This window comes from Phragmites australis, chromosome 9 (assembly GCF_958298935.1).
Source record: "Phragmites australis chromosome 9, lpPhrAust1.1, whole genome shotgun sequence".
NCBI lineage: Eukaryota > Viridiplantae > Streptophyta > Magnoliopsida > Poales > Poaceae > Phragmites > Phragmites australis.
The window spans coordinates 454,856-479,386 of record NC_084929.1 but is presented as its reverse complement, the minus strand read 5'-3'; the positions used below and the strand labels follow the sequence as shown (position 1 = coordinate 479,386).

Sequence of the window (24,531 nt, the reverse complement as noted above, 5' to 3'; positions counted from 1 at the left end):
CTCTTCACTTGAGCTTGATGACGATGTTCATCCTCACTTTCCTTCTTGATCTTCATGTGATTGATGCGAATCATCCATAGCTTCTCATGCTCTCGTACGGTCCATTGCCGCAAAAGCCTTCACTCGTCCTTCACCACCGCATTGGTCTTTCAACGCCAAGCCATTTGCTTGCTCTTCACCACCATATGGTTCATCACACCAAGTATTACTTGCCTTTGACCGTTTTGCTATAGGAAGCCATTTTGTACCCGACATCTTTAATCTTTTCACTTTGTTCATCACCGATGAATGAACCGTAAGTATCAAACATATAAATTGTCTATTAAGCTTGTCTTGATCTTACTTTTCTAATTTAGCATATTGAATATTTTAATTCAACTCATGACTTCTTATAGAACCTAATCCTAACACACTCTAAAGCACAAAACACATAGGTTAGTCCTTAAGATATAATTGACAACGTTATACCTTAAGTTACTTAATCTCTACAGGTAACTTAGCCTTCACTCTTATTTGCAATCTTCATATAAAACCTAACTCCACTCACTCTCAAGCACATAATACACGGGTAAGTTCATAAAATACTATTGACAATATCATACATTTAGTCACTTAGTTCCATAAGCGACTTAGTCTTCATACTTATTGTCAATCATCTCGAGCTTCTTCTTCTTCTTCTTCTTCTTCTCATGAGCATCACTAAGAGCTCAATAACATCGATGCATTTCTTTTGATCTCATAGCATTTCTTAATGAATTCATGCTTCGTCATTTATGCATCTCCTACAGAATAAACTACTAATAATTCTCAATATAATTATTAGTCTATATGTATTGTCATCAACTTACCCGAGCATCATCTAGAGCTCTTTCATCTTGATGCATATCTCTTCTCCATGCATCACCTATGGAATAACCTACTAACAAACTTTAACAATATTGTTAGTTCATAGATATTGTCATTAATTACCAAAATCATACTTAGAAACTAAATGCACTTTCAGTATCTCTACCTAGCTAGCATACATTAATACAAAGCATACGCACGTGTACTTCGATCCCTCACAATTTTGTTACCACGAGCATTTACGATAATTTTGTTCCTGCAAGCATTTACAATAAGCTGGATCAGACGCATTTCAGATTGTTCCAGCTTACTGTAACGAACGCATTCCAGTTTGTTCCAATTTATCCTAAATGCTGGCGGACTCTACCCAAAATATTGTTTTTGCAATTGTTATATAAATATTTTGATATTTATGTTCAATGGGACCCATTTTTAGTTTTGTCCCGGGCCACTGAAATATCAGGACCGACTCTAACGACAGTGGACAAGAAACCGGTGGATGAAGATGTCAACACACCGGAGGTGGCAGAGTTGTTTGAGGTGCTGGACATGCATGGTGATGTTTCTCTAATGGAAGAGTGGCTCTTGATGCCATGTAAATTACAAACAGGCGATAGAGAATGGGTGGAGCTCGTGGAAGATGCATCGAGATCAAAGGCAATGATGAGATGTACCATGGAAATAATAGCATGCATATTCTTTTCGCGATCTGTAGAAGAGATTGAGAGTGAAGATGCATGTACTGTAAAATAAATGTGCACTTTCATATTTAATTTAATTTTTAAATATAATATAAACAGGAACCTAACGATTATCATTATCATACTATAAATGTCTATCCTAGACATATATTTATCTCTAATATATTTCAGGACGTAAGCAGCAAGAAAACAGACATGCTAAACATGATGGATTACGATGAACGTACTCGAACATACTCATCGGCAGCGTGAGATGCAGATGTCCCTGTGATAACGATGCAGCAGACGATGACAAAGGGGACATAGAGGAAGCGAGTCGCGCCAAGCGCTTCTAAAAATCTTATTTGCCATCTCACGGTGCAGGATCTCAAAAGCAACGGGTTTTGAAGATTTGCTCTCCCGTTCGTCAGTGCACTGTAGTAGACTAAGTGTGGCAGCACAACAAGAAGAGGCAAAAACCCTAATTACATATGTTCTTTGTGACGGCGGCCATCAACATATATAAATTTGCAAAAGGAGGCCGCACCATTCACGCAGGTTTCATGCGCCCGTGCAGCCACAGTGAGATGAGCACGCGTGTGCTTGTATTCTCCTAGTCCTCTCAGCCACACATGCTAAGTGGATGAAGGACACAATTCCTTTTTTAAATTAAAAAAGCTGTAATGCATGTTGGTCTGCCAAGAATATTCCTCTGCCACCCCTTAGATTCCTCTGCCCCTTCGCACACCGCTCGGCCGCACGATCACCCGCTCACGTCCTCGCCCACACGATCGCCCTCACGCTGCTCGTTCCACTCCCATGTTCCGCTCCTCTCCCAATCTTGCACTCCTCCAGCGCCGCTCGCGCCCGCGCTCACGCTCCGCATCCGCATCCTCATCCTGCGCGCCGCCGCCGCCGCCGTCGCCTCCCGCGTTGCCCTCGCCGTCGGTCGCCTCCCCGCCGACGAGTCACCGTCGATGACGTCCAGGACCCCACCTTCGAAGTTCCTGCGCCGCCAGCAGCTGTCCTTGCCGTTCACGCACTGTGCTCCACCGAAGGGAACCCATTCCTAGGGTTTGGCCGCTGCCGCCAATCCGCGCCTCGATCTGCGCTATTGCGCCGTCGCCATCCCCGACTCCGATGACGCCGTCGGTTGCAGTCGCCGTTGCGGCTGCTGTGATAACAGCACCGATGGCAGGAGCGAGGAGGATGCAATGGTGGAGAACACCGGCGTGGGGAGCATGTCGGCAGCGTCGGGGGCTGGCTGTGGCACCGTTGTAGAGGAGGACGGGGTCTGGGTGGTGGGACTGGGGTAGACGGTGAGCTCGTCCCCACACTGCCGTGTTTTGCGAGCGCCACGTCGCCCTCCAGAACTCGCATGGCATTCCCACGCTGCCGTGTACTGCGAGCGCCGCGCCGCCCTGCACAACTCGCATGGCATTCACACACGCCACCATTGCCAATCAGAGGCACTCAATGGAGAACAATCGTGATTCCATGGGCGTCATCCTCCACGACGAACAGAAGAACCTCCCAATCTCCAATAAGACCCTGTATGCTCATTACCACATCTACAATTGTTATGTCCGATGTATATCACACACTTAATTTAATAGATTTTCTTGTGCTTTCAGGTGGGCAGCCGACAACGATTTCACAGGCAAAATGCCTGATTTTATCGGGAGCTTGACTAAGTTGCAAGATCTGTAAGATTAATTATCAATTGCTTCACAATATATTCTTTTGTAGAAAGTTTTCCTAACCAGGAAATTGTGTAATCTAAGTTTTCTATATATGTTTTTTCCATATGTATTAGCACAAGAACGTTTTTCACTTGTCACTCCTAACAGAAATGCAGCATATTTTCATGTGGTCAAATGAAACTGATTGACTCAACATCCTGAATGTAGAGCTACTTTTTTGTCATGTTCAAATGACAAATGGACTTTGCATCACCCTGCTTAATAGGGGTTAAAATTATGAACTTGTAGGAGGTTCAAAGGAAAAAAAAATTCAAGGCCCAATCCTAACAAGTCTGTCCAATCTAACCAATTTGACAAGCTTGTAAGTACTTTGTTTTTTGGTGCCACTGTTTTCTTGATGACTGAGAAAGTCAAGCTTGTCATGGAAACTGATATGTTAATATTCTTATGTGCAGACGGATTGTTGACTGTAACTTTGATATTATGTTGGGTATGACTTGTGTTTCCGTTGCAAGATGCTCACCTATTCTATTTGAAGTTAGCAACCATAATACTTTTTTATGGTGGCCCGAGCTCATGTCGTTCATCCTATTTAAAAATTTTTATTTTCTATTGTCTGAAATGCTCTCAAAATTTAGCTTCTACTCAAATTTTTTATGATGGCTCGAGTGACCGTGTGTTATTTGTGTCTTACAGAACATGAATATTATGTGGTGCAAGATAGTCTTTTGTTGTAGCTCGTTATATGTCACTCAGTTAATTATAGTACCTCGTGAATTTTTTTTTGCTCCTGTCGCAACGCACGAGTAGATAACTAGTCCTTTTAAATTGATCTCACTCCACTCCATTAATAAGATGGGACTAAAAGATATACTCACGTTACTTAGTTAAGCCTTTAAAATTTATTTAAAATTAATCAAATATAATAGACTATGCCTATATATTTTAACCGCGAGTAGGATATAATATAGCAAAACCACTGTAGTCAATAATGTGTCTCACGTGGCAACGACCCATATAATATGCACGAGGCCGCTCTATTATTATTAGAGTTCGAATAATAATAATAATCCCATATAAATATGGCTAGCTAGCTGAGCTCCATGAGATGATGGCTACCTCCATGGCTCCACCTCCATCTCCGTCTATATAAACGATGGATGGACGCAGCTCACCTGCAGTGCAGGTCTCTCTCGTCAAGGAAGGAAAGCAGAGCCGAGCAGAAGGTCCGATGGGCAGCGTGGGCGTGGAGGCTGCGGCGGAGGTGGAGACCTTCCTGCGGCGGTGCGCGCCGTCTGGGGACGCTGCCTACGCGGAGCTCAAAGCTCTCCTCTCCCGCCTCCACGACCCCACCACCAGGCGCCAGGCTCGCGTCTTCCTCGCCGCGCTCCGCCGACGGCAGCTCTCCCACGAGGAGCAGGAGGAGGACGGCTTCTTCCGGCCGTACGGGTTCCGCATCCAGGAGCTGCTCCTCCCAACCACCGCCTCCGCTTTCCTCTCTGCGCCTCCATGTATGTCATCCATTACCATTACTCATGCTAAATTCATTTGTCTTTAATTTCAGAATACTTTTGATAGTTTGACTACTAATATGTTTAAAACGATCAAGAGCGATTATATGAAAATCATACTGTTGGATTTGTCTTTACAAATGTCTCAATCAAAAAATATATACAAATACATGTTTATTTCTATTTTCAAGTACAAGAATGACCCACGAAAACTAGAAAAAAAAACAATGTTTATACGACCAAATCAAATCTAGAAAACATATATCAAACGATACTTTCGACACAACAAGCTAGCAACAAGTTGAGGTGCAGTTTTCCTATATATCAGGCCGGCAAAATTTGTCTCATCATATCGATAAAGACAACTACTTATAAAATATATACAATACATACATGGATCATATACATTAAGCATAAAATTCGGTCAAAGTCTTCTCCTAGCCCCTATATACTGGCCTTCTTTTTCTTTCCATTCATGGGCTTCCATCGCCACGCAAAATTCTGTGTTGTCGCATTATATTGATGGAGATAACTACTTGTGAAGTATATATGATACATACATAGATCGTATATATTAAGCATAAATTTTGATCAAAGTCTTCTCCTGGCCCCTATATATTGGCCTTCCTTTGGCTTTCCATTCATAGCCTTCCATTGCCACACAAAATTCCAATGTAGTATGGTGTGTTGTCCCATCGTATCGATATAGACAACTACTCCTGAAGTATATATAATACATACATGGATCACATATATTAAGCATAAAATTGGGTCAAAGTCATCTCCAGACTCCTATTATTGGCCTTCCTTTTGCTTTTGATTCATGGCCTTCCATCGCCACACAAAATTCAAGTGTGGTGTGTTGTGCCACATCAACACAAAATTCAATGTATCTGCTGCTTAATCTTCATGAATTAATTCGTATGACCGGCAATTATATAGTATAATTTAGAGACTTCAAAATTAATGGATTATCAAGAGGTGTTTTGAGAAGTGCTTATATATTAGCTGGCATCTCATCTCAAATTCTCAATCTCAATAGTTGTAGTAGTAGTAAAGAGAAAAAGAATATCTTAGTTAATTAGCAAATACTCATCATATTGGAGAGAAAAACGATAAATGGACTTAATTAAGTTCTTATTTTTTTTCTTCTCTTGGTGAATGAAAACTCAGAAAAAGTCTTGGAAGAAGAATATTCATGTTAAAAAAGTCCACATACGGACCTTGGTGAAAAAAAAAGGTTCATCGTCTTCGTTAACTTTCGAGTTTTCCTAACTACGTATATTATAAGAGAATTGGATTGTTTATTCCAAAATTTGCACGTCCACTCTAAAATCAATTAAACTACTGTGCTAATGGATTTTGGTCCGATTCGAGTACAGCACAGCACGATAAGTCATATTGTGCTTGGGTCGAGACCTCGGTATGGTGTGTCGGTCCTGTTCGACCCAGCTAAACCACCCTGCCACCTCGCCGTCTTGTTGCCGCCCCGCCCCGCCTCGCCGTCTCACCCTGCTGCCACCTCATCGTGCCTTATCACCTAGCTATGCCTTAGTCGTGCCCCAAGCTAGCCCGACATGGCAAGATACCTCATGGGCTGTGTCGACCCGGCCCGACACAGCACGACCCAATTCTATAACTGGACTTGACGGGCCATGCCTATGTATGCTCTGTCAGCCCGGCCCAGCAGCCCACTTGGCCAGTACTATTTACCCCTGCGCCTCCCTTCCCGTGGACCACGGCCCCGGCCCGGCCCGGCCCGGCCAGCACCCTCCCCGCCATTTTCTGCTTCGACTCCAACCATCTCTCCGGCGGTCCGATCTCCTCCTCCTCCTGACCTAGCCTACCCAGCAACCCAAGGAAGGGACGGACGAATGGCGGGCGAGCACAAGGACGTCGCTGCCTTCCTGGCGGACTGCGCCGCGTCGGGCGACGCCGCGTACGGCGCCGCCAAGGCCGTGCTCGAGCGCCTCCACGCCCCCGCCACCCGCCCTGCCGCCCGCCGCCTCCTCGGCGCCGTTCGCCGACGCTTCGTCGACCCTGCCGCCGGGGAGGACTGCTTCCGCACCTTCTACTTCCGCATCCACGACGTCCAACTCCAAGGTCCTACCTAACCCATCTATCTCTCACCGCGCCGATTATATTTGTTCCCAAGTATAGTAATCTGGATGAACCGCTGCTATTATTGCTGTTCTATCACCCATCACTCGGCTGTTCGCAGATTCCGCGATCTGCTTTTGATAAAGGAGAATCAATGTCTGACATGTGTTCACACTATTCCTCAATAAATAAATAAACAAACCACAGTCTATCCCCAGTAATTTGGTGCTAAAATAAATCCCCAAACGGAGGGGATTTTTCCTTTTCTTGTTCTTCTTTGATTTTGACTTGGTCAATAACAAGTCTCCACGCTGGCACGCCACATCGGCAACCAGAGGGGTATTTTGGACCCGAATGACACGCTTAACAAGTTTAGAGATCTCAATCTGCAGTTTCAAAGTTCATGGGCCTGGATGACACTCCATGACAAGTTTTAAGACTGGCCAGCACATTTACTCTATTGTTTAATAATGTTCTTCAAAGTGTTTGATCTCAAATAGTTCACGACCTGACGGAAGTTCAATCTTGTTCTCTTGTAGTTCATCCTAAGAAAAAATAGGACACATGCGCCATCCCTTTATTTGGATTGGATAGGAAGGGAGCCTTTGCATGGGAACAATTGTAATTTATAAGCTCTTTACATTATCTGGAGTTCACGACCTGACGGAAGTTCTCTTGTTGTTTGGGTGTATAAACTGCTTTCTTTTGTTGGCCTAGTGATAAAAGCTTCCAGTTCACTAGTACATGAACTCTATCAAGTATCTATCATGCTGTTTTTCTCATGACAAATTTACAAACTGCTTCTAGGTTTCCAACAAAGGAAGAAGCTAACGATGATGGAGATACCTAGCATTTTCATTCCTGAAGATTGGTCATTCACTTTCTATGAGGGCCTCAATCGGCATCAAGATTCCATTTTCAGGGATAAGACTGTAGCAGAGCTGGGATGTGGCAACGGTTGGATATCCATTGCTCTTGCAGAAAAGTGGTCCCCTTTGAAGGTTGGCATCTCTTGAGCCGTGGACATTTTATCGTATCCTTAATTCCTCTTTGTGACAGAATTATAATCTTGTGTCTTATAATCTTGTGACACTTGGACATCTGTTCATTTTACAAGAAATAACATGGGGGTCTAACTTGTTTAGTGCTCGTAAAGAAAGAACATACACTGAGCATAGTGCTTCCATGTTTTGAGTATTGTACTCCCTCCATTTCAAAATATAGGGCGTATTAGGATCCGAGAAAGTCAGACTTCGTAAATTTTGCCAACAATTAGTCAAATTATGTGCATGTTTAGCGTACAAAAGATGTATCAATAGATTCATATTTCACATATCTTTTAATAAGATATTAGTTTTGTAGCAATTGATAATATATTGTAAGAGAAATTAATGATCAAAGTATACTTTGGAAGACTTTGTCAAATCCTAATACGCCCTATAAAAAGAAATGGAGGGAGTACTAGTCTAATAGCATGTTTTCTTACTAGAACCCCCTTTTATCTTGAATCTAACTTTACTTGCTGAGCGCTGAAACCATGTTGGATTCGTCCTATTTATTATCTTGTCAGGATCCAAGCTAAGCATTGTTATTTCTTTTAAGGTCTATGGTCTGGATATAAACCCAAGAGCTGTGAAGATTGCGTGGATAAACCTGTACTTGAATGCACTAGATGATGATGGTCTCCCAATCTATGACGGGGAGGGGAAAACATTGCTCGACCGAGTTGAATTCCATGAGTCAGATCTCCTTTCTTATTGCAGAGATAACAACATTGAGCTTGATCGCATTGTTGGATGCATACCGCAGGTATAGTCAGCTGTTCCCATGTTTGGTGAAAGGAAATTACAGTAAACCAGAATTGAAGGAAAATGCTTACTCTCAATATATTTGTGTTTCAGATTCTTAACCCAAATCCAGAGGCAATGTCAAAGATTATAACCGAAAATTCAAGTGAGGAGTTCTTGTACTCCTTGAGTAATTACTGTGCTCTTCAGGTTAGTTGAAGGATCTCTTACATATGTTCAGCACTCATTCAAAATGCATTGATATGCATGAAACTTGAGCCTTGCTTTTTACTAATGGTGTTTTGTCTTCAAATCATTTCCATTTTCCCGAGCCGGTGTTAAGGATCACGAGGAAATCTATTTCCGCAAGGTTCCTTGATATAGCTACATTTGTTCTTATGTCCGATTAAACAATTGACCCCAGCACACCAAGTTAAATAACTTTATGTGAAATTTGTTGATAGAAGAAAAGTGAGTGGTGACGCCAGTGGTTTGGTAAGCAACTACAACGAGGATATTTATTCATGTTGCAGTTCCAAAATCATGCACGTTGTATCTCTTATAGTTTTTGACTTTGGATTTGTTGAATCCTCTATTAGAGGTGCAGTTAGCATTATTTTCTTAACAGGTTAAAAAGGAATGTTGTGCATGCTGTTGCTCAAGTTAATACTTATTGCAACAGCTGCTCGGACTATTCTGATTTCCTTTTTAATTTGTTGTGTTTGTGAACTTGTCACATATCTTACTCCATCCAGGGTTTCGTTGAGGACCAATTTGGCCTTGGGTTGATTGCTCGGGCAGTTGAAGAAGGGATAGCTGTCATAAAGCCTTCAGGTATTATGGTATTCAACATGGGAGGTCGGCCAGGACAAGGTGTCTGTGAACGTCTATTTCAACGTCGAGGATTTCGCATCACAAAGCTCTGGCAAACAAAAATTATGCAGGTAGTCAGGCTTTGACAGACTAGAAATATATTTCATGTCAGCAATATATCCTGGTTTGGTCAGCAATATGTACTTTGAGTTACACAACAGATTTTAATAGGCCTGGAGTTCTCGTCTACTAGTTGATACTCTTACTGTCTTATATTGCAGCACTATTTTTGTTCATCATCATTACCAATTAATTGGTTTGTTTGCAGGCTGGTGACACAGATATTTCAGCTTTAGTTGAAATTGAGAAAAATAGCAGACATCGCTTTGAGTTCTTCATGGATCTTGTTGGGGATCAGCCTATCTGTGCTCGCACAGCCTGGGCATATATGAAATCTGGTGGCCGCATTTCACATGCTTTGTCTGTTTATAGCTGTCAACTTCGCCAGCCCAACCAGGTTACTTTGTGTTCTCTAATGATTTCTAAAAGTAATAATGTAAGAACAGGAATAGTACTAATTAGAGAACTTTCAGGTGAAGAAAATATTTGAATTTCTTAAAGATGGATTCCATGAAGTCAGCAGTTCTCTTGATTTATCCTTTGACGACGATTCTGTTGCTGATGAAAAAATTCCCTTCCTAGCATACCTAGCTAGCTTTTTGAAAGAGAATAAATCTAACCCCTGTGAGCCACCAGCTGGATGTCTAAACTTTCGGAAACTTGTTGCTGGATTTATGAAGAGCTACCACCACATTCCTTTAACTCCTGATGTAAGACTTCGTCTCTATTGTCTTAAAGTCTACCGATTCTATGCTTTTCCTTACTTATGATTCACGTGATGCTCATTTTTATTCTGCTTCACTAGAATGTCGTTGTGTTCCCTTCTCGTGCTGTGGCAATAGAAAATGCTCTTCAATTGTTCTCACCGGCACTTGCGATTGTTGATGAACATTTGACCAGACATTTGCCCAAGCACTGGTTAACATCTCTAGCAATTGAGGTACCTTGCTTTCACTCTATTTGTGTATATGATAATGTATCTGGATGTTCCTCAACGCACATTTTTGTTTACTGAAAATTCAGGGAAGAGCAGATTGTAACCATACTGAAAGCACAGTCACTGTAATTGAGGCACCACGCCAATCAGATTTGCTGATTGAATTGATCAGGAAGCTGAAGCCTCAGGTTGTTGTTTCGGGCATGGCTCAATTTGAGGCTATCACTAGTGCTGCTTTCGAGAACTTACTGAGCGTAACAAAAGATGTTGGTTCCCGGTTATTCCTAGATATTTCAGAGCATTTGGAGTTGTCTAGCCTGCCAAGCTCTAATGGTGTACTGAAATATCTTGCTGGAAAGACCCTACCTTCCCATGCAGCTATACTGTGTGGTTTAGTAAAGAACCAGGTACTTACAACTTTACCACAGCAATTGATTTTTATGGGTGTACTTGATTATTATCAATCAGCCTGAAACTGTATTTGAACTTTCTTCTGCATCGTTACTTCTGCATTAGAAGTAAAATCCATTGATTTATCTGATTCTGGATTAAACTTGCAGGTTTATTCTGATCTTGAAGTTGCTTTTGCCATATCAGAAGATGCAGCTGTATATAAAGCACTGTCACAAACTATTGAGCTATTGGAGGGTCATACTTCTATGATCAGCCAGCACTATTATGGTTGCCTTTTCCATGAGCTTCTGGCATTTCAAATTGCTGACCGGCATCCACAACAAGAGGTAAACAGGGGTTACCTCCAACTCTGGGCCTCAGCCATAACCCATCCTTACCACAACTTCGGTGTTCAATCGCCCTTTTTCATAATGATTAATGAACATTCTCCTTAGCAGAAGTCAGATTGTCCATAAATATTTCCTTAGTTGATAACACCTACTCAAAATGAACAGCTAAATGTATCAGTAGGATACTTGATTGTGTCTTTTCATTTGTTTTCTGCCTAATTATGATTAATAGTAATAATGCGGCCTCTGAAACCCATGGAATATTGTGTGACCTTAATGGCTTCCTTTTATTTGATGCCTTTTTTCCTTGCCGTGTTTCAGAGACAACCTGCAGAAGTGATACCTCAGAAGATGATAGGATTTTCTAATTCGGCTATGTCTACCCTAAAGGCAGCTGAATTTTTTGTTCCTGATTCTAATAAATCCAGTATCATTCATATGGATTTAGATCGCAGCTTCCTGCCAGTACCTTCTGCAGTGAATGCTTTCGTTTTCGAAAGTTTTGTCAGGCAGAACATCACTGATTCTGAAACTGATGTTCGTTCCAGCATTCAACGGCTGGTGAAAGATAGCTATGGTTTCCTGGCAGATGGTTGTTCTGAAATTATCTATGGCAACACCTCTCTTGCACTCTTCAACAAGCTTGTTCTTTGCTGCATTCAAGAACAGGGCACCTTGCTTTTCCCCTTGGGCACCAATGGACGTTACATTTCTGCAGCAAAGTTTGTGAACGCAAGCACCTTGACTATTCCAACAAATTTCGGTTCAGATTTCAAGATTGAACCAAAGGTTCTAGCTGACACTCTTAAGAATGTATCTCGGCCATGGGTGTATATTTGTGGCCCCACAATCAACCCTACTGGTTTTCTGTACAGTAACAATGATATTCAAGAGCTGCTCTCTGTCTGTGCTGAATATGGAGCTAGGGTAGTGATAGATACCTCCTTCTCTGGTCTGGAGTACCAAACTGATGGCTGGAGTAGGTGGAATTTGGAAGGATGTCTTTCTGCTGTGAATTGTTCAAAGCCGTCATTCACCGTGGTCCTGCTAGGAGAGCTGTCCTTTGAGCTGGCTGCAGCAGGGCATGCCTATGGGTTTCTGATTTTGAACGATTCATCGTTGGTTGACACATTTTATAGTTTCCCAAGCTTGAGTCGGCCGCACAGCACACTGAAGTACACTTTCAAAAAGCTACTGGGCCTTAAGAACCAGAAGGACCAGCATTTCTCCGATGTAATGGTGGACCAAAAGGAGGAACTGAAGAATCGTGCCAACCACTTGATAAAGGTTAGCTCCTTGTACACTCTGAACCTCTTCTGTAAGTCCCTCTATTTGAAAATGCTATCTAATTCCCTCTCGTTTCACACTTGTGTCCCTTCGAATTAAGATCAATAGAGAAATATTGACAGGACCTTGTCCTTGGAGGCTCCAAAAACCGACTTTACCCATGTTGTTACACTAGAATGATCTGACTGCAACAACTTACTAGATATAACTTGCACTGAGTACTACAGTAGTTGCTATGAACTGAATTTTGTTGTGTTTTCCAGCCATGTTTGACATTTTCTCTCTCTGCAATGAACAGACACTTGAGAGCTGCGGTTGGGACGTTGCCAGTGGTTGTGGTGGTATCTCAATGCTGGCGAAACCGACTGCCTACATTGGGAAGCCCTTGAAAGTTGACGGTTTCGAGGGCAAGCTGGATGGCTACAACATCCGGGAAGCCATCCTTAGAGCCACTGGCCTGTGCATAAACAGCAGCTCGTGGACTGGGATACCCGGCTACTGCCGGTTCAGCTTTGCTCTGGAGAGAGGCGAATTCGAGCGCGCAATGGCATGCATAACTCGGTTCAAGGAGTTGGTTCTGGGAGACAATGCTCAGGCTCAGATGAACGGTAACTGAGGGAGACTGAGCGTTGGTCGTCGATTGCTTCCATCACCCCGCATTGTCCGAAACCTTAGTGCCATGAAGCACGTAGTGACATTGTTCAGGGAATAAGAGCAGCACGAAATGCTGTGATGTATTTACTGGTAACACATTGATTGTAAGGACCTGTTTGGCAGGAGATCGAATAAAAAGTAGTACGATGGACGGTTTACATGCAGCAGCAAATCGGTCTCACTGGAAGAACACCGAGCTGGCTGGTGCGGACCAGATCGACTGGCTAGTAGTATAATTATTGTCATGTGTTGATGTTTTTAATGACTCGTATTTGGAGTAGCTATTTTCTGGCTAGGAAAATAAAGTCAGATGGACTGTCTAGGAGTAGTACAATTATCACTGTCATGTGTTGTGTTTGCATGCATTAATATTTAGCAATTTGAGTGTCCTGCTGGTCTGTTTCAAGTTCAGGGCCGGTTTGGAATCTCAAGTGTGCATGTCTCACGATGTGTTCTGCCTTGTTCATTCGTTAGCTTTTTAATCTCTATGAGTGAACTGCATGCAGCCAGTGATCAGCAATGTATAATTACTTGAGAAAAAAAAAAGCAGCAATGTGATTATGCTATTTCCAGAAGCTAAGCCCACAAGTTCAGCTCACGACGGAGACGGATCATGCTGAGAAGGAGTCGCTCAAGCTCGGTGGCCCGGAGGTAAACACCCGCACACCAAAAGCTTTTATTTTCAGACGTTCATGCCTCTGATCGAGTTGATGGCGATTTTGGGGTCTTCGGAGCAGTAGTCAGTGTTGCAGAGATGTATCCTCGAGAATTGATTATTTTCTATACCTTTTCACTCAAAATATTCTACATTATTTCTCCTTTCCCTCTTCAGTGCTTGCTTCTCAAGCTCTAGTGGGCCCCAATGGTTGAAAGCTAAACATTATGATTTAGGTCCTTAAACTCTGAATGATGCAAATCCTAGATCAATTGTCTTGTCATATTTTCCAGAGATTTTCTTTTTATGATTATCCTTCTCATGGTCTTTTCAGAGTTATTGTTTCAGGTGCTCCCTTTTCTTAGATTGGCGTTAGCAATGTTACTGTTCCACTCAGTTGTAACCACAGCACTCAAGGTACTGCAGGATTGCGGAGCTTAACTGATGATCCTGGCCATATATTTTCAAATTTTCTGACGAAATTGCATCTCCTGAGTTCAGATATGTGGGCTGCTCTGATCCGCATCTTTGATTATCATGAGAAGGTTTGTCCACTGCGTTCCTACTAGTAGTAATTAGATAGATATCTTGCAGCAAAACTCAATCAAATTCGAACCGAAGAGAACCCAGCTAGTCTCCGTTCAACTGAAAAAAATATATATGCAAAATTTGTTTATACATGGCCAGGTGGACTGATCTACTTCGTTTCTTTTGCCAGCACGGCGGGCGGCGGCCGTCCTCGTCATCTACTCATACAATTATGCCCATCTATATTGTCATATCAACTGTTGCTGCATTCTGGCATGCCTACAATATTCTGCACTCTGCCGTTTTCTGATTACAAGTCCACCTGGCCATGTATAAACAAACCAGTTAGCGGGATTTGCTTGAGACTAGACAGACGCGAAATTCCAATAAATGAACAGTTGTATGCAGGGCCTTGAGCCTCCCAATCCCTCTTGGCGCTTCAAGGCCATGTGGATCCAAGCCTCTTAACCAGTTTGGTGACTACGAAGCAGAGAAACGGTACCAACACCTTCATATCTAAGTCTTATTGTTCATCAGGAGGAAAAAGATTCTCCTTTTGTTGAACCAAAAAAGCTTGAAAACCATCAAGCAACAATGCAAGAGATTGCAAGACGTTGTAGTATAACCCTCATCCTCATCCTCACCTCACCAAAGGCTATGTATGATATTGATACTGTCGGAGGATTAACTCCTGTCGCAGGGATCCCGAGAGACCCCTATTTAGAGATTCGGCCGGGGGATGATCCTGAATGAGTTCGTCGGAGAAATAAATGAGAATGAATGTAAATGGCCGGTGGTGGGGGTGTCGACCTAGTGCAAGGAGAAGTAAATGCACCGGAATTTAGACAGGTTCGAGCCGTACGGGGGCGTAATACCCGACTCCTATATGGATGTTATAACTACCCTGAGGAAGTCCCTCAAGGATGTTGCTGGTTATAAAAATGTTGGTCTAACTAAGAGCTTGAGGCTCCTTGTTCTTCGGCTGGAACTGTGCTCAAACTTGCTCACAGTGTCTACCCTTGCGCTGTGCTCTTCGTCTTGTTCCTTAGGATGGCCTCTCGCTGTCGTCCATTGTTCGTTGTTGTTCTGTGTTGCCCACTATTTTAAGTACTCGCCGGTCACGGCATGCCCCGAACGGAGAGGAAGGGGCTCGAGTTCCGAGACGCCATAAATGGAAATGGCGTCATCATTTCTTCTGGATGAAGTGACCGGGGGTGGAAAATGCGTCGCACGCCCGGTCACCTGTCACCATAAACGCCCTGACAACGGGCGCCGTGGAGAGGGCCCACCAGGCAGCCGCAGAATAACCGGCGTGCCCGTCCTGTCCCATTCTCCTGCCACGGCAGCGTGGCAGACGGAACGTCTTGGTCCTGACGACGTTATCCCAAGACAAACCGGATGACACGGGACAGGACCCGTGCAATTAATAACCACACGCCTCTCTGCCAGAACGTGGCAGGAACTAACGCTGAGTGCGGCGGGAGCAGTTGGAGGTGTCAGGCCATGCACGCTCATTAAATGCGGCCTCGGACCTCTGACTGATTGACACCTCATCGGCGGGCCCCTCGGGGGCCTTTCTGGGTCGTCGGGGCACCGAGTGCTCGGGGGTACTGTTCACATCCCCGAGCACTCTCTCTCGAGCACGCCTATCCTTGTCCTCGGGGTACCGGGTGCTCGGGGGTACCGTTCGCCTCCCCGAGCACTCTCTCCTGAGCACTCTTGCACGAACCTTCGGGGAACCGAGTGCTCGGGGGCTGCCACGTGCAGCCCCGAGCACTCTTGTACGGATCTTCAGGGAACCAAGCGCTCGGGAGCTGCTGCACGCAGCCCCGAGCACTCTTTCCCGGAACTTGGCTCTTTTGTTCGTCGGGGGACTAGAGTGCTCGGGGGTGAGCGGACACCTCCCTGAGCACTTTCTTCCCGGTACTTAGACTCCGTGGATCATTGGGGAACTGGGGTGCTCAGGGACCACTGATTGTGGCCCCGAGCACCTTCTCCTGGGACTTGATCTTTTCTCCTCCTACATGAGAGACCTCGCGGGATGGCGTCATGTGGCGGATGGCTGGCCTAGCCTCGGGATTTAGGGACCCCTGGTTCCTGATACACCGACAGATACCAGCACGCAGGTAGTAGTAATCGCCGACATGATTGGACTGAGACTGCGCTGGTCATAAGGGTTTCTCTAACAGCCTACAAAAAATCACTCCAAAATCTTTATATAGGGAGTCTTCCCAATAAAACTTCCTCCCAATATCGCTATACTCTCCAACAGAGTCCCAATATCTAACTCTCTATATCCCAACGACTATATTTTTAAATAACTACAATTCAAACCACGATATTTTCAACAATTATTTTTAAACACATAAATATCGACGGTTATTTTTAACATATAAATATCAACTTTGTAAATTCCCTTACAAAGTATGGACTCGTATGGTAACTACTCTTACAACACGTGTTTATATCGTAAATGCTCTTAAAACATATGTGCTGGTGTAGTAAATGCTCTTAAAACATGTGTGTTGGTGTCGTAAATACTCTTCTAACTCGTGTGCTGTGACCGCAGTTATCATTCAAGTCATGATAACAATAGTTATAACTCGAGCATGGACAACGTAACTCTAGTTACGATACTGTGTTCATGCATGTAAATTCTCTTACAACGCGTGTAAAAATTGGTATTCATGTGTTTTCGTGGTCGGATAGGGAGCGAGAGATGTTTGCTACAAGTAGCGAGGTTGGAGGGTGATTTTGAGGCTCGCTAAGTATAGGAAGTCGTATTGGGAATATGTTGTAGTAGTTTTTTTTAAGTTATATTATTAAAATATAGCTATTAGAAATTAGATAGGATCATCGGGTGGAGATGTCCTAAGTATGCATGCATGCATGTGCATGCATTGCCCGAGCGCATGTAATTAATGTCTGCCTGCATGCGTGAGAGAGAAAGAGAGTCGCATATGTGCATCATGCGTGATAGAGATTTCTGCAAGAGATTCCTGTCACCCGCCTCTGGCGATTAGGGTTCGGCCGAGCCGTCGCCCCTCTCCGCCACCCCTCGACGCCGCCCTCCCCACGGGATCACGTAGGCGGTTGGGATCGAGACGGGTTCCAGGTACGATCTGCTTTCCCTAATCCCCTTCACCCTTCTCCGGTTTAAACTTCTGTTGAATCGCGCGGCGGCGCGGAGCGGTGCGGTGTGTGGATTATGGGTATTTAATTTGATCGGAATTTTTTAGGATCTAGTTCAAATATGAAACCACAACCTTATCTCGATCGAGTTACCACTCATCCAAACAGAGCCTTTAGGGTTTGATCCGGTTTAGTCTAGTTGTGTCGAGTACAATGGGAAGACCCAGTTAGGATAGTGTCCCTCTCAGCATGATTGCTAGAACATCGCCTCTTCCTGAGTTTCTTCTCCTTGCATGATCGGTTTTTTGCTATGGTCTTGCTTTTCTCTTGCAGCAATATGATGGAACGTGTGCATACGGACCATTTGGTGGGGTGCAAGGTTCTGCTAAAGACTCCGTCAGGTTTCGCAATTTTTGATGTTGAAAAGTTTGCACTCAAAGAAGATAAGGTATTTGTCCTCCGGATCTCCTCTTGCAACGCGTTATCCATTTTCCTGCAATTGATTGATAAACTGATAATGTTTTTCCCTTTCTCTTTTTCTCTCTCCAGAATATCTGGTTGTACTTTGCTGATTCACGTGTAGCATCTGAAGTTCTCTTTGCCCTTGGCTTCATAAAAGTTGATCACAAATCAGCTTGGGATGGTGATGCTGGTCCTGGCAAGGGTCTGAGCCAGCTTATTCAAAAGTTCTGCAAAAGTGGAGAGGAATTATATGTCCAAGATGCTGAGCTTAAAGCATCCATTGAGAAAAAACTTGTCAGTATATATTCCCTTCACTGTTTGGTTTCTGTAAAATGAGTAGTAATGACTCTTAATATAGCTTGGCTTGCTCATGTTTTTCAGGATGTCATATGTATATGTGACGGGAACACTGTTGGTGAGCTGATGTGGGGAGTTAAGAATGTGCTGCATGAATTTATTCGCCAAGAAAAGGACAATATAACGACCGAGTATTGTCTTCCATTGAGCAAGGAATTGCTAAAGGCCTTAAAGTATTATTTAGTAAATATCCCAACAAGAATGGTAATGATTCTCTTGCTTCTTCTACTATTGTCTAATTGCTATACTCCTGATATATACCCACAGAACTGGATGTAATTGTTGCCACTGCATTTATTCATGTCATCCAAAGTATTGTCCAGACCTGCCGTAACATACCTTTCGTTTCCTCTAACGTTCTCTGACATTATATTTAACTATACACCATATTTCCTAATTGATTAATAAGTAGACTCCTTTTACTCAATTCATTTACGAATTATTGATGCATTTGTCCATGCAATCCAAGCTGTTGCTTAGACTGTTACATGCAATTTTCTAATGTTCTTCGGCCATTGTATTCAACTTACGTACCATAATTATTTCCAGCGAAGTCATTAATAAGTAGATTGTGCATCTTCCTCTATTCATTTATGAAGTTATTGATGCATTTGTCCATGTCATCCAAATTATTGTTTAGACTGTTGGACGCCCTTCCTTTTGTTTTCTACCACTGGATTTAACATACACACCATAATTATTTGCACTCAAATTATTAATAGGTAGAGTGTTCATCACAATTCAATGAATTTCTAGATAATTGAGATCCTTCATTGTTTAATTTGTTTTTCGTGTATCCTAACATTAGTATTTCTATTGTTTAAATTTCAAAAACTAGTGCATTTATGCTCCGGAACAATGCATCGCACGCTAGTATTTCTAATTAATTACATACCCTATGATTGTCCTAATTCTTAATGTTCCTTCTTTTTTCTGTATGTCCTCCACAAGTCTGATGTTACAGCTTGATTCTCTTCTCCATTTCAGCTTGATAGATCCTTTATATCAAAATTTGGTTTGTTGTGCTATCTTGATATGAATTTGAAGGCTGTTGCAAATGACTTGCGGGAATGCTACGATAAGTATGTTGGCATTGGTGAAAGTATTAAAGATGACTTGAGCTATGCAAAATTGCTTTCAATGGCTCTTGTTCCAGCGTTTGTGAAAAAATATGGTTTCTCTAAGGTTAGTAAATCTGATAGTTGTTAGTATTTTTAACACGTTTCACATAAACTTGTCATTGAGTAATAATTAATAATTCCCCATGCTCATTTCTACAGACTTTATCACCTGAATCAGCATTGATGTTAGAGCAGGCTAAAAAAATTGCAGCTGAACTTCAAGTTGATTTTACTTTGTATGACATAAAAAATATAATGAGATCCCTTGAATACCTTTTGAAAGCTCCTAGAGCAAGAGACAAGATTCTGATGCTTGTCAAGTATATGGAAGCATCACGTTTCAGATCAGAAATCTCATGGATGATATATGAGATGAGTGTTGCAAATGGCGATGAGATAACTAAGCCTGATGAAAGTTATGTAGGGTAAGTGCAATATATGCCTTCCAACTGCTCCATTCCCTTAAGGATTGATTATGTTCTGGTTTTGTTTTTTATGTAGTAACTGAGCATTGTACCTGTACAGCCCTTAGCAAGTTTAACCATAATCATATATCAGCTCTTTAAGGATTCTATGAGGATCATAGTTTACTTGTGAAAAAAGACTAATTTGGGTCTTTTACTTGGTTGATTCCTGTTTGGACAGGAGTGATTTGGATTGGAATCCTTAGGTGGTTGGAATGTCTTAGGATGTAGTTCAAATTTGAAATAGATACCACAACCTTATGAGTTACCACTCATCCTAACCGGGGGGGGGGGGGGAGCTATTATGAGGATTTGTCTGTTTGAAAAAAAAAGGATCGAAGTACATTTGAATGATGTTTCATAACCCTTCTTGATTTGTTTCTTTAACTCACACGATCAGTTTTGCTTTGTTCTTGACTTGTGCTGGCAGGGGCCGTGTGGATTTGGAGCGTTTGAAGTTTAGGAAGACGCTGCTTGAGACTCCCTCGGGTTTCGCCATATTTAATGTTCGCGAGTCTGTGTATAAATATCCTGAGGTACTTGTCCCAAACCCCGTTTGATGAATCATCCATTTTCCTTTCTTTTCTTTTGGGCCCTTGCAACTGATTAATGAATCATCACACTGATAAAGTTTTCTCCCCCCGTTTTGCAGCGTGTATGGACATATTTTTCGGATACACGTGATGCACGCAATGTAGGTCTCTTAAGCAACAATTTTGCTGTTCTCTCTTCTTGGTAGTTTAATCTAGTAATCTACCATCAGTATGCTACAAACACTGTTATTCCCGACTAGTGCCTAGCACCTAATCAGTGATTAGGTGGCCCTATGTGGGATAAATTGACTAGGTAGGCTAGGCTGGATGGGCATGCCTTGTGCCTAGGCCCTGTCAAGGAGGGCTAATTGATCACCTTATAGAACTTTACTACAAACACTATCATTTCTTCCCATTCATGTTATTAATCGTTCAAAAAACCTGCTTGGATATTTTAGTGAGTGGTTTATTGGTTATTTCCGATCTTTGAATTAATGTTATGGTATGATGGCCAACCGTAATTTCCAAGATTAATGTGTTCTGTCACTTGAGATTAGAACCATATTCCATATGATCTTTTTGAACTGCTGTATGGCCCTTAATAATTTGATGTGCTGCCCGCCATATTGTTCTAATGGTTGTAATTATGGATCATGTCAGTTTGTGTTCGCCCTTGGTTTCGTAAAGGTTGATCACAAGTCTGTTGCCTGGAACAATGTTACTGATCCTGGCGACAAACTGAGACAACTCATTCTAAGATTCTGCAAGGATGAGGAATTGGTCGTTCAAAACACTGAGCTTAAAGATCTTATTCAGTCAAAACTGGTCAGTTTGTATTCCTCAGTTGTTTGGTTTGTGACTTGTTGAAGTTATCAGTGCTGATTTTAGTCAAGTCTAGCATTCTAATGTTGGTATAGTTTTCTAGGACGTCAAATGTTCGACTGATGAGGAAGTTGTGGGTGATTTGATGTGGGGACTAAAGTATCTCCTGGGTGATTTTATAGTTGAAGAGATTGACAAGCTGACAGATGAGTATTATCTTCCATTGAGCAAGGGACTGCAAAGGGACATAGAAGTGTATGGAATCAATGTCTCACCAAGAAAAGTAATTACTCTCCCCTTGCTACTGTAATGCCATTCTCTATTCTCTGTACTCCATATATCTCTTTCATACTATAATAATTCAGATCAAGCAATCCTCCTAACATCTGGAATGAACTCAACTAATGATCCTCATGGGTTATAAAAATGGGCTGGTCCCTTCAAAATGACAACTGCCCAGCAGTTATTATTTTTTATTTTATTAAAAAAGGCAATTAACACCATGCTCTTTTAAGAGGGGAGCTTCATTTACCCTTCGTACAACTTGACACACTTGATCATCACATAGCAAAAGTTCCTCCTCTTCGAAGAGAACAAACTGCCCTTGAGTGCCGTAGTAAATTATCACAAAGATTGCCATCAACGCTGTGAATGCTTAGCCGCACATGTGCCCATGATCATGGCTGGAGTTCAGCCTAGGCAGTCGTACTTTGATCTTCTTTCCTGCGCCCAGTTGTAGACTGCAGTGATGCAGTGAGGCCAATTTAGTTGCTGTTCTTTTGTTTTGTGGTTATGCCTTGTTGAAAGCATGGTGACAACTGGCATGCAATTATGCCTGTAGAAGACATTGAACATTATTAGCCCACAAGTACCTTAGTTACTAAGATTCGTCTCCGTGCTAAGCTCCATTAAAGCAGACCAAATAGACTTTAGAGAACACAAAAGATCTTTGCTATGCTCCTTCATATCCAGAATGATACCTAATCTCAGCTTGTTACGAAGTGCAAGTATTCCACAGATTTGCAAAATGTTTGTTGAGTCCGTTTCAAAAACGTCCTACTGTAGTCCCAGCCTGTTTAAATCAGTAAATTAATGCTCCCTCCGGTTATAAATATTTGACGCTTTGAACAAGATTCGGTCAAACTTTTAAAATTTTGACCGTCAATAACTTCCAAAATATTTAGTTTGGAAACATAAAAAACATACGTGTAGATTTGACTTGAAAAATACTTTCATAATATTATATTTTTATTAGATATTATAACTATATTTTGGAAGCTATTGATGGTCAAAATTTTAAAAGTTTGACCGGATTTTGATCAAAGTGTCGAGTATTTATAACCGGAGGGAGTAGTTGAGCTGCTTAATATATTTTGATACCATCGATAATAATGTAACTTGGGATTTAGGGTTGAAATTCGTCTCTGCCAGCAGTAGCATAAAGAAATTCGTCTCTGCCAGTAGTAGCATAAGGTGTGTATTTGAAATAAAAATAATGGTAGTGCACAAGAAAGGGAAATCCTTCCATGAAATCTGCAACAAAGGTTGTTCTTGATTCAGAAGACAATAGTGCACTACCTGTGCCTCATTGTTCTGTTACTATTATTAGCGATTCCTGTTCCTGAATCAGACTTAGGAAATTGATCGTTTGTTACCATTTTACCGTTATTAATACTATTTTTTACGTTCCTATAATATATATCTATTTTGTGGTTTTTATTGGGTTTCATCTGTATGTTATCCCAACTTGCTTGGGAGTTGGGACAAAAGGCTTTGCTGTTATTGTTGCTGTGTTTATTTCCTGTAACAATGCTGTCCCTCCATTTCAGAAGATTGATAAGAACTTTATATTCACGTTTGGTCACGTGGTCAATCTGGACATAAAATCAAAGACTATTTCCAAGGCTTTGCGCGATAAATTTGATCATCATGTTTCTGGGATTGGTGAATCAATTAAAGACGACTTGCTCTATGCCAGAGTGATTGCAAAAATTCTTGTTCCTGAGGCCAGACATGAATTTGATTTCTCTAAGGTACTAAAGCTGCGAATATTTTGAATAGATTTTACATAAACAGACAATTCAAGTAATCCATGGATAAAATCTTTGTGCTTTGTCTCGTACAGGTTGCAGGTGATTTGCCATCAAAGATAATTTATGCACATGATGATGCAGGAGAAACTATTGCAAAGCATGACCAACAAGAAATTCTTAGATCCCGTGATCGTCTTTTAGATTTTTGTGAACAGAAAAGGCGTGCTATGGAGTATCTCAGGCTTTGGGAAGACAGTTGAACTGAAGATGAAGTTGCTGTAAAGGGGACAGCTGCTGTGCGTAGTGAAGATGACAGAGTTGACAGGGTGTTTTGAACGACCTTCTTTTCTCGTTCCCGCCTCGTCCTCTTCTGCCTGTTCATCGATAGCTCGACAGGGTGTTCACGTGCTGCATGCCAAGGAAAGCATGGCCGGGTTGTTTTGTCACAAAAGAAAAAAGCATGGCCACAAGAATTTGCACAACAAATTCATATATAACTTGGGAAAAAAGGAGAAAGAAGTGGAAAATAACAAAAGAAAAAATGGATAAAAATGTAACATACGCTCTACATTTTTTATGACCAAAGAAAATCCGTTCCATATTTTTTAAAGTATTAGATTGTAAAAATATATGGATTTAAAAAATCAACCATTCCAGTAAGGAAAATTGAATATGTGCATAAGTGTTGAGTCAAAAAGGAAAATGCTGAGACACCATGTATTAACAAAAAAAAGAATAATAGCAGGAATCTAATTTTAAAAAGAAGACAGAGTCAGCTTGGTCTAAAAAATCCTCAAAAGAGTATCTCAAAGAAATCGCAAATGATAATGGCACTGGGCCGATTTCATTCTTTCCAATGGCATTATTCCACAGATAGCAGGAATCTAATTTTCCCTAACAATATACCTCCGTTCTTCCTCGCCACCTTCTTCTTCTTCTTCTTCTTCCCCGATCTTCTTCTTCCAATCTCTTCTCCGATCCCGTGCAAGACCGTGGTACATAACACGATCGTGCTTGGAGGATTGGGCATCCCGGACCTGCGCATCGCTGGTCTTGCCCTGCGGATGCGGTGGCTCTGGATGCAGCGCACCGACACCACCCGGCCGTATTTGACGAGGCCGAATCAATGTTGTCGGCTTCGATTGAAATCACGTACGGTTCAGCTTTGCTCTGGAGAGCGGCGAATTCGAGCGCGCAATGGCATGCATAACTCGGTTCAGGCTAGGAGTTGGTTGGTTATGGG

At 42.2% G+C, this 24,531-nt stretch overlaps 2 protein-coding genes across 4 annotated transcripts; both read left to right on the top strand.

Annotated features, from left to right (window-relative positions):
• Positions 1–4,370: 4,370 nt before the first annotated feature.
• On the top strand, positions 4,371–13,443 carry LOC133928247 (methionine S-methyltransferase-like). Of its 2 annotated transcripts, none has more exons than XM_062374491.1 (12): positions 4,371–4,740; positions 7,648–7,841; positions 8,443–8,649; positions 8,742–8,837; positions 9,383–9,571; positions 9,769–9,957; positions 10,034–10,270; positions 10,366–10,500; positions 10,584–10,904; positions 11,058–11,237; positions 11,562–12,527; positions 12,826–13,443. In XM_062374491.1, exons 1-12 carry the CDS (start codon positions 4,386–4,388, stop codon positions 13,141–13,143), a joined length of 3,387 nt encoding a protein of 1,128 aa, XP_062230475.1. In that variant the 5' UTR covers positions 4,371–4,385; the 3' UTR covers positions 13,144–13,443. The 2 variants fall into 2 exon arrangements, with proteins under 2 accessions (XP_062230475.1, XP_062230474.1); XM_062374490.1 differs by lacking the exon at positions 4,371–4,740 and adding an exon at positions 6,279–6,843.
• A 3,824-nt stretch (positions 13,444–17,267) lies between these two features.
• On the top strand, positions 17,268–23,889 carry LOC133928246 (uncharacterized). Of its 2 annotated transcripts, none has more exons than XM_062374489.1 (12): positions 17,268–17,479; positions 17,830–17,944; positions 18,046–18,252; positions 18,340–18,519; positions 19,303–19,500; positions 19,596–19,861; positions 20,331–20,436; positions 20,553–20,594; positions 21,094–21,258; positions 21,359–21,538; positions 23,088–23,288; positions 23,381–23,889. In XM_062374489.1, exons 2-12 carry the CDS (start codon positions 17,834–17,836, stop codon positions 23,546–23,548), a joined length of 1,824 nt encoding a protein of 607 aa, XP_062230473.1. In that variant the 5' UTR covers positions 17,268–17,479; positions 17,830–17,833; the 3' UTR covers positions 23,549–23,889. The 2 variants fall into 2 exon arrangements, with proteins under 2 accessions (XP_062230473.1, XP_062230472.1); XM_062374488.1 differs by having other exon boundaries at positions 17,269–17,479; positions 23,085–23,288.
• The last annotated feature ends 642 nt before the right edge of the window (positions 23,890–24,531 follow it).